This window comes from Coenobita brevimanus, chromosome 22, assembly GCF_032717465.1.
Source record: "Coenobita brevimanus isolate Jiangsu-jjx chromosome 22, ASM3271746v2, whole genome shotgun sequence".
NCBI lineage: Eukaryota > Metazoa > Arthropoda > Malacostraca > Decapoda > Coenobitidae > Coenobita > Coenobita brevimanus.
This window is the reverse complement of record NC_136975.1, coordinates 2,553,910-2,565,000: the sequence shown is the minus strand read 5'-3', so window position 1 is coordinate 2,565,000 and position 11,091 is coordinate 2,553,910. Positions and strand designations below refer to the sequence as shown.

Below are 11,091 nucleotides of genomic sequence, written 5' to 3'. Positions count from 1 at the left end.
CCCATCTGGACGTAAGGCATATTACTGTGTTCCACATGGAGTTTCCAATATGTCAGAGGGGTATGAATAGAATGATCACGAATAAGAACCACGTAAATGTTCTGGGTGAAGGGTAATCAACAAGCTGATGACACACTCACCTGACACTTGCTGAAAACCATTAGAGAATTAAGGTCTCGTACCATAAGGGTTAAGCCAGGTAACATTAGTACCATACATCCTTAACCCCTAACTGCCGGGTGTCAGTATGGACCAACTCAAAAGAGGTGGGTGAGGCCACCTGGTGTCGGCAGAAACCGCACTTGTTTTCCCGGCAGTTTGAAGTGGCTGTCACTTTATCTCATCACCAAAACCTAGGGAGGGACTCCAGCAAGCTGAGCCAACCATACCTCAGCCATCTCTGTGACTCTGCCAAGTGTAAGACAATGTTTTCTTAACCCTTCTCGTCCAATTCCGTTTCCGCCTCACGTGGACTTCTGCCTCATCCACCTCTGCCAAACCTCTTTCCAAGGATACTAGGAAAGGACTCTGCGATAGTGCCACAGGGTGTGGACTGGACACCACTGTGTCTAGTTTATCTAGTAATGGAGAAGTTATGTTGAAAGCGAAGCCAAAATCAGGGCCGTGCACTAAAGTGTAAATACAGCTTACCTCTCACACCAAAAATTACTCCTCATCGTCAAGTCATTACTCATCGACGTGACGACCTACAGACCTGGGGATACTTTCATTCGCAAAAAGAAGTGTTGTTGAGTAATATGGTCCTTAATTTGTTTCCCTAACTGCTATGGTTTCTGAGATACTGAGGTTTGAAAACAGGCTATTTTTGGGAAAATTCCTGTAGTGAGAGAACAACGGTGCTATCATTAGCCCAACATTTAGGGTTAATTATAATAACAATAAATAAAAGGCATTAACATGTTTTCTTTGCTGTTTTTCATGTAATAAGTTTTCCACCAATTGCTGGATATGTGTACAAGACCTACTTCTTGTTAATGTGCAAAATACTTCTTGTTAATATGCAAAATGTGTCTGCACCTTTCACTGCTGGGTGTACATGCAATGGTCAATGCCACTTTCATGATCTTCAATTCAAACCTAATATACATGCAACTCAATTGATGTATTTCATTCCTCTCAGCCAATCACCATTCACTCACACAAAAACTCCTCACTCCATCCATGCACACACATGCTCATGCCACGTAGTTTAAACCTGATCATATATTCCACCCAACCAAGCAAGTCATTAGTAAAAAAATGAGGCTGACTGGAGGGGGGGGGGGAGAGAGAAAGAGAGAGAGAGAGAGAGAGAGAGAGAGAGAGAGAGAGAATCAATTGCATGTACTATGTATCATGTCACCCGTACTGCAATAATGCTGTACTTACAGGATTCCTGCAGTTCTTTATGACACTATATGCAGTTTCAGTTCTAAGGAATTTGTGCATAACATCAGCATTTAAGAGCAAAGAGTTTTCATGCTGCCGAATACTGGTAGAAAACCCTGGCCAGACCGCAATACTGAAAAGACAAGGGTTTGAGCAGCTTAATTAAATTTTGTCCATAGGAAAGGCATGCATTAATACAGCTTGGGGACTGCTAGCATTATCAGTGGTCTGAGCTCCCCTCTCTACCGAGATTTGCAAGGAGCTGATTTCTGCTCTAACCAAATCCCACAAATAGTTCTACCCTGATATACATACTGTATCTCCTATCTGTGATGGGGAATTGGACTATTACAAAGGAAAACATTAGTAGGTGGGGGCACTACATCATCCACTCACTCGATGTAATGTTGCTCTTGGGTGACTGCCCTTTCCTCTCTTCCTTCCTTCATCTTCTATCTTCCTTTCCTCTTCCTTCTGTCTATGGGTGACTCTACACCAAAAGACATACCAAATGGTTTCTTGTACACCAGGAAACCATTCACTATGCTGGGTGGTAACCATATAAACAACTGGCACCTGATAGTGTAGTGGGTAATTAAAGTGCTCCAATCAGATTGAGCCTGTGCAGGTTTATTTCCAAGGGGTGGTTGGGGTTTATTGCTCATGTAATGCCATTCAGGGATGAGTGAGGCTGGTCACTCTCATCTTCACTGTCAGGACCAACTTACCTAGCCCTGGGCTCCTATGCTCCTCATAAGACAACACAGGATTAGATGATGAATGAATACAAAATATATGTTTCATTTTTTTCATTCACCATTCAACCCAACTCTTGAGCATTGGCTCCATAGCTCCCAAAGGCCCAGAATTCCTCGAACACACAACATATGGTGCCAAACTCCTTGATGTGTCATCATCTGGTCACTACTACCAACTATTGACACTGAATTAATGCCAGCGCTATCTCATTTAAGACTGGTGTTATTTTTTTAAATATTTTTTTTGTAATGATATGCCAGTAGGTTTCATGGAAGATGCTAAAATCATTATAACTACTCTCAAACATCCAAACTGTTCCATGCCCCAACCTGGGATAGATCTTACTCTCTTCTAATGGTAGTCCAACTCTCTGCCACTTGAGCATCATCTCCCACGTACAAGATGAGTATCAGACAGTAACATAGGAATGCATTACATTATATTCAATTATAAGACTACAGCATAAGTAATATACATAATTATTATTATTATTATTAAAAAAAAAAAAAAAAAAAAATCTAAAATAATCAGAGTAGCTTACTTGTGACGCTCTTCTCGCACTTCTGCTTTGGGATTGAAGTAGTTGCGTCCAACCAGCTGTAGGCCAAGGTAATCCAAGCAGCGGCGCATAATGATGTTCATTATCTGAAGATACTGGGAGTCCAGACCACTCAATTCCTTGATGAATTTAATTTTTACTTGGTAAATGGCCTGATCACTCTGCCTCTTGGATGCTAGTTCAGTAACCTGTCACAATGAATTGTATGAGACTTATAACTGAAAATTATATACAGGGATGATACTTATACACAGGAAAATGTACCTCTACCTTCTAGTAGTTGGTAGTAAGACTGTTACTATACTCCTGAAACAGTAGGCTTTCATTCCCATCACTCCCATTTCTTAAAACTGCATTTTATGACATTCAAGAAATGCATACATAATATCCATTCTCCAATCCCTATGGAAATACACTCAAACCTCGATTTAAGGGACTAAATTGGGAATCATCTTGTCCCTTACTTGAAAATGTCCATCGTTTAACCACATATAAAGACAATATTATTATGAAATGCAATGACTTTCACTTATCTTACTTATTTACATGATTATTATATCACAGGTACCGTATAAAGAAACATATTAATGTGTATACCCTAGCATTATCATTTTTGAATGGTCATGTCCGTTTGTCAGGTAGAATATGGAGTCCCTTAAATCCGAAATCCCTTACATGGAGGTCCCTTAAATTGAGGTTTGAGTGTATATCTAAGACATTATTTATATACATTATTAACTTTGTCTACAACACGTGAAATAATGAAACTAATAATTTTTAACTGTCTGATCATGAGTTAGAAAAGAGTTGCCTTTTCTAAAACAACGTAGCTAGACCTTGACTATTTAAGTCTGGAGACATTATTAGTACTACTACTCAGTTCTGATGACAGGGCTCTTGCTAACTGCCAATGGTTGCGAGCCATTTGGCTCCTAAGGTTTCAGATTTACGGGCCAAATAACTATTTAGTTGCCAAACTGACTACGAGCTGATACATTTTACGAGCAATAAATACATTTATTTACACATTGTGATGATTAGAATCATATAATGAGGTTTTAAGCATTCACAATGGCAACAAGGAAACAATAATCAATCACAACGTGCTTTATTGTTCACTTGTGTGAGATTTACTTATTCTGTAGTTTACTGGGTTTTGAAGTGGATGGTTTTCTCCTCGCCAAAAGGCAACTTGCATATAAAACTTGTTTGCTGAAGGGAAAAAAATCACTCACATTTGCGAGCTATGGCTTGCTAAACAAGAGCCCTGGGTGAGACTACAGATAAGACAGGATTGAGCCAACTGAACAAGTTTTCGATGGGGGAGGGCTTAGCACCCCTGTACATTATCATTTAGCATCATCAGACTGCTAATGTGATAAATAATATGAAATACACGTATGTGAACGGGTTTTGTTGGGATGGTGGTGGGTAATGATGATGGGATTATACAGTATTCTGTGATGGTGGGCTTTCTGTCAAACGCTAACCAGAAAACATTTTGGATGGGGAGCAAAAATGGAAGGGGTGTCAGAGAGAAATGGGTGAGACATGACAGAAGCAGGCTGAAGTTTGTCTAAAATAAAGTTGAACTTTTCAAATAGCGCCCAAACTTGCAGCCATATTGTGATCTTGTTGGGAGTGCTGTATTCCGGTGACTCTGAGCTTTAAGGGGCTATCACACGGGAGACTCGTGGACGTCCAAACTGACCGTGGACGTCCAAATTCGCCCCCGCGGAAGGGTCATGGACGTCCACGGATGGAAGGCCGCCGGACCCATTCGTGGACGTCCACGGTGACTGTGGACGGCCACGACTCGGTAGTCTCCTTCTTCTCTATGGAGTTTACATGTAGCTGTGTAATATTTCTATTTGTCACAAAAAATTGTAAGATACACCAAAATGTGTTAATTATGATGGAATGTCGAATGATTGTTTACAAGAGAGGCCCGCGCACGTTTATTTCTGTTTGTCATAGACACTTTTCATATATACCAAAATGTAAATATGATGGAATGTGGATTGATTGTTTCCAAGAGACGCCCGCGCACATTCGAAAGGCATACTCAGGAAGAAAGCACTACTGTGCAGATTTCTTTACTGGCTGCTTTCTTCACTCCGTGGGAGCCATTCACTCATCCACAATGCCCTCCTTCTCCCCCTCCTTTGTCTTCTTGCAGAGGCTTCTTCCTCATCCTGCAGGGTTAGGACTACAGCACCCATTGCAAAAGTTACAATCTGGTTCATGTCCATTGTTGTTGCTGATAAACACGTCGTCTGCTTGGGAGTTGGAAGTGACCTCCCAGTCGCGTGGGGTGAACTCGATAAAGAAGAAGAAGGTGGCCGTCGACGTCCACCGTGTGATAGGGTATGGACGTCCAAGCTCAGTTTGGACGTCCGTTTTGTGCTGCACAAATTGTTCACGGGTCCCCGTGTGATACCCGCTTTAGTCTAACACTAGCCACATCATGCCATGTCACTTAGTTATTGAGGTATATAGGCTTGAGTGAATATGTGTTTGGTGCACTTGGTGATCTATTTGCAAGCTGAAAAATGAAGGATCTGAAACAGCAATATGTCTGCATGAAATTCTGTTTCAAATCAGGAAAAACTTTTACTTTCTGAAAAATGTCGAAACAGGTGATGAAACCTGGGTGTAAGGCTATGATGTCGAAACAAAAAGGCAGTTGTTGCAGCAGGTTCAAACACTGCCACTGTGATCAAAGAAGAAAGTGGAGTCGCTCAAATGTGAAGGTGGTGCTGATCATCTTTCTTGACTGAAAGGGCATCATTCATCACAAATTTGTTCCACATGATTGGAAAGTCAATGAGGAGTTTTATTATGACATCCTGAGACATTTGAGGGAGGCAGTACGAAGGAAAAGACCTGACCTGTGGACAACAAAATATGGATGCTGCACCATGACAATGCACCTGCTCACACATCACTCCTTATCCGTGACTTTTTGTTGAATAATGAGATGACTATCGTTCCCCAGCTGCCCTACCCTCCAGATTTGCCCCCTGTGGAGTCTTTGTTCCCAAAGTTAAAACCCACCCTGAAAGGTCACCAATATCAAATGACTGAAGAGACAGAAGAAAATAAGCCAAGTGCACTAAAAACATGTTCATTCAAGTGCATGTACCTTGATGACTATTAGACATGGCATGATGCAGCTAGTGTTAAATTAAGGTTTAAAGTTGCCAGAACACAGCACTCCCATCATGATCATGATATGGCTGCTAGTTGGTGCACTATTTAAAAAGTTTGGTTTCTTTTTGGATAGACCTTGTATACACTATATACCCTGTGAAGATGAGTGGTGTTGTAAGATGGCCAGTGTATGAAAGGTGTTTATTAAAATCAAAACTGTTTCCAAGATAGGCAGTTGATATTCAAAAATAAACACATCTTCCAAGAACATCAACAAAATACAGTAACAAGTATAGTACATAAAATGCTGGGGGGGGGGGGGAATACTGTATCATTCCTGATTCCTGACCACAACACAATACAGTAGTCCCTCATTTATCCGGACACTCAGAGTCCGGATGCTGGACCATTATTTGAATTAACTTGCTATTATTCAGACGTAAAAGTCTCCAAGTCTCCGAGAACCTCGGCTGGCCAGCCAACATGTTCAAACATTCAGTATTGTAGCTGCTGGGCTCAAGCCGTGAGCGGAAAGTAGTCCGTAACCCATAACCAGAGTTAAAATGTCCGTCCACCCCTGTGCTGAATGGTCAAAGCCGCATGCTCATCCAATCACTCCCAACAAACCTCCAGCACGCGAGTAATAAGACTGAAACCTGCAAGCGGTGTCAAAATGTCCATACGCATCCCCATCGAATGTCTAATGTTGCGTGGCCACCAGGCTAAGACTTTCCCAATCGCCACCACCACTGAACACAGACCACAAGCCACAAGTACATGTTCGGTGACAACACCCATCCGCCTCTCTACCAAACATCCAATGTCTCACGGCCACTGGGCTGTCTTTCCCAACCACCACCACCATTGAACACAGACCACATGCCACGAGTACATGTTCGGTGACAGCGGCTGTCTGCCTCTATACCGAACGTCGAAAGTCCCCCGGTCACCGTGAGTTGTGTTTCCACATGGCCACAAGTAAATGTATGGTAAAAGCGCCCGTCCGCCTGTTGACAGAAGGGGGAAAAATCTGCGCACAGCATCACTTCTCCCCGTCCCTCCTCCATACTCTCCCGGCTCCCCCCTCACTCCTTCAGTCCTTACCCTCCTCTGTGGTGATAATAATGACTCATGAGTTTTTATTATTATTATTATTATTATTTTTTTGCAATTTTTCGATTACTATTGGTCGTATAGAAATTCCACAAAATCCACGAGAAAGCTCATGATATTCTGCATCTAGACATATGCTTAACTCTTGGAGTGTGTTGCCTTTTTTTTCATCATGGTTTTCTTGGTGTTTAACATTACTTTCGATATTCCCAAGTGTGTTTTTATGTCTAAATATGGGAGACTGACCTGAAAACAGTGCCAGAATTAGGAGGGTAGTGTACTGTACATACAGCAGTGAATACGTGAAGTATTTTTTCGTTTTGTTTTTTTGTTTTTTCATGGTTTTCTTGGCGTTTAGTATTACTCTGGATATTCCTATGTGTGTTTTGATGTCTAAATATGGCAGACTGACCTGAAAACAGTGAAAAAATTAGGAAGGGTACTGTACATACAGTAGTGTACTGGTAGGAGTTTTTTTTGGTCTTCAATGTTTTTATGGCATGGTTTTCTTGGTGTTGAAAATTATTCTGGATAATTTTATGTATGTTTTGATGTCAAAATATGGCAGAATGACCAGAAAACACTGCCTAAATAAGGAGAGATACTGTAAATACAGTAGTGTATAGCTAGGGTGTGTTTGGTTTTTAGTTTTTCTGCATAGTTTTCTTGGTGTTAAGCATTACTTTGGATATTCCTGTGTGTGTGTGTGTGTGTGTGTGACAATGTCTAAATATGCCTGAATGACCAAAAAACACTGCCAAATCAAACATAAGTACTGTACAAATAGGATGGTATAGGTTGGAGGTTGGGTATAGGTAGGGTCTGGGTATGCTAGGGGAATAGTGATCATTATTCAGATGCTGCCACTACCCGGCCGTGCCTTTGGCGTTATTATGTCCGAATAAATGAGGGATTACTGTACGGTATAATCATCCAGTGTGTACCACTGAATTTGCTACTGATATCTACTACCTGCTCATTTCCTTTACTCTTTGATCCTTAGTAGAAGTTTATCAAATATGAAACCTGTGATGATGCCAGGATATCAGATGCAACTAGCATGTCACGAGATAAAAATGATGGTGGCCTCAATAGATGAACAGATGGCTAGAACAATAATTACACCTGCAATGTATACCAGATCAGTATTGATGGAGTTTAACCCGTTAACTGCTCTATACAGCCTTGGCTGTTCCAAGTGTGACTGCTCAATACAGCCCTGGCTGCGCAGGTGAATTTCGAATATAGTGCCAAGGTGACAAGGCTGACCCATGCATGCATGTTTGAGCCTTCAAAACTGAAACCGAAAAAGAAAACAAAAACCATTCATTCCAACAGGGAATCAGACACTTCGATTTTCATCCATGGCTTTACCAAGGTAAATATTGAGCTAATATTTCGTTACTATATACTTTGGCATGTTTTGTCTCAATTCCTAAGACAAAATTTGGCCTTTGGGAAATTTCATTTTTACCCCAATGTCTGCGCACCACAGACACCTCCAAACCGCCATGAGCAGTTAACGGGTTAAGGCTGCATTTAACCCATCCAATTCACAAAGTCTACCCTAGCCTGAATAAAATCTTAAGATGACAATAACTGGAAAGATAATAAGAAGCTGATGAATTTGGACTATGCTGATGACATTGTACTGATTTGCAGAGGTATTTACGAGATGCAGAGGGTGCTTAATTGTCTGGTGGAGGAAGGAGAAAAAGTGCAATTGGTAATAAATTGTGGAGAGACTGAAATTATTAATATGAATGTGGAGAACTAAAATTGATTGTGTAATTGGGAATAATGTGGCGAAGAATGTAGAAAACTTTAAATATCTGGGAAAGATTCTATCATCTAATGGATCATTAAACAATGAAATTGAGGAGAGGATTAGACAGGCTTGGCGAGCTGTTGGAATGTTGAAATCTGTTTGGAATAATAATATGCTTTCGGTACATACTAAAGTGAAAATTTACAAGTCCATGACAAGACCAATATTAATTTATGGGCATGAGTCATGGTACAGTACAACTGCAACAGATCAGAAAGTAATAGGATTTGAGAATAAAATACTGAGAAGGATTCTTGGGGTAAAGTGGCAAGACAGAGTTACAAATGAAAGAGTAAGGGATATTACGAGAGTGGAACCAGTTAATCAATATGTGACACTGTCTCGCTGGAAGTGGCTGGGGCACATATACAGAAAAGAAAGCAGTTTAGTACAGGATGTGCCAGAGTGGACTGCTAGAGGAAGAAGAGGTAGAGGTAGGCCGAGGGAAACTTGGTTGAGGGCAACGAAAAGAGAAGCAGGAGAGGAGTGCCGGTGGGACCTGAAGGAGATGGGAAGAGACAAATATTGGTGGACAGAGTTCATCGAGGCCCTATGCATCACGTGGGGTGCCACAGGAAATGATTGATTGATTGACTGATTGACAATAAAAAATGAAATAATGATCCCAGGATTGACAGACGTGTCATACATGATTTTGCTCATTCAACTCACGTCTGATCCAAGCTTGAAAGACAGATAAAGTTGCATCCCATCAAAGAGGTAATTTTCACCCAACACCTCCTTGTGCTGGCGCATCATTTGCTTTCTCTCACGGGTTCGGTCTTCATCTGGACTGGAATTGCAGTAAACTTATTAGACATTATGACACCATACTGTACTGTACATTACAAATGTTAAAACATACAAATAGAATATTAAGTTATATGTATGTAACTGTTGTACTTCATGCATATGTATCAAACAAAACAAACAAACAGCTAATCAGTTCATCGGCAATTTCCAACAGGTATCAGAAACAGCCACACATATCATTATCAAAGCACAAACCTGAAATCAACATGGTAGAGGCACAATTTCCAGTCATGTTTTTTGACAAGTGTGAAAAAATTGGCCAATATATTTATCCCTTGACCAGCTGTGCCTGTAATGAGAAAAAAATAAATAAGTAAAATAATAATACTATATTCAGTGCAAGATCAATGTCTGTATACGCAAAGCTAAGCTCTCAATGCTGCTTAACCTTGAACTTGATGGCATATTTATTATATTTTTTTTTCATACAACCATCAAAACTTTCATTCAACGTAGGCAGGACCTGTCTCAGGGAAAGGGCTTCAACCACAAAAAAGAAATATTAGCATGACAACTTCAAAATTTTGCTAGCCATTTACAGATACGCTGAGGTACTTCAATGCTCACCTCGTTTGACCGTTATGTTTTCTGGTTTAGTCCAGATGATCTGACCAATCTCACGTCTTCCTCTCATAACTCCACGGCCAACTGATCGACCATTTCCATTTCCATCATCAGCATCATTACCTATCATTAAAAAAGGATCATCAGCATCATTACCTATCATTAAAAAAGGATCATCAGCACCATTACCTATCATTAAAAAAGGTGCTAAATTAAGAAATATTTGACCAATAATATTTTCAGTTCTTATGCACTTCCATTTTCCAAAGTAATAATAATAATAATAATAATATAATAATAAAACAAAATCTAAGGTGTCTAGGAAGTTCTCTACTTCAGGAGGATCAAGCAACAAACAACTCAGTTATAAGCAAATCTTCAAATACAGTACAGAGAAAGCTTTGACCCACTCTCCAGAACAGTGCCAAATCAACTGCCTTACATAAAACAATATTGGGACCACAAAAAGCCACTGCAGTTTCTCCTCCTTTCATGCTGTTCACTGCTTCTGTACTTCAGAGAACATCTCCATTTTTTCTAAGACATCATTATTCCTCAAACAAGCCTAACAAGTGCAACATCAAAGACAGTAATGACAGAATCAGCAACTTTATATGTATGCATGTGTGTGTGTGTGTGTGCGTGTGTGTGTGTGTATATACATAATTGTGATATACAGGAAATGAGCTACACTCGTGGGGTCACGTCTCTGTTTCTCAATAAGTCAAATTTAGCTTTAAACTCGTTTAAGTTTTTAGACAGGACGACCTCTTTGTCCAGGCTATTCCACAGGTCTATACATTTATAAGGAAAACTATATTTCTTGATATCCTTCAAGCAGCTTGGCTTCTTCAATTTCATTCCGTGTCCTCTTGTTACTCTCTCGTCCCATACAAACAGATCTTCTTTGTCA

General features: G+C 40.4%; 1 protein-coding gene across 1 annotated transcript in view; it reads right to left on the bottom strand.

Moving 5' to 3' along the window:
- LOC145392352 (piwi-like protein Siwi) overlaps positions 1-11,091 on the bottom strand; it is a 59,026-nt gene that overhangs the window by 31,228 nt on the left and 16,707 nt on the right. The window contains exons 6-10 of the mRNA XM_080266753.1: positions 10,182-10,301; positions 9,810-9,903; positions 9,474-9,594; positions 2,690-2,895; positions 1,390-1,522 (exon numbers count right to left, since the gene is read on the bottom strand). Of these exons, the coding sequence (XP_080122879.1) occupies positions 1,390-1,522; positions 2,690-2,895; positions 9,474-9,594; positions 9,810-9,903; positions 10,182-10,301 (674 nt within the window). The remainder of the gene's footprint in view (positions 1-1,389; positions 1,523-2,689; positions 2,896-9,473; positions 9,595-9,809; positions 9,904-10,181; positions 10,302-11,091) is intronic.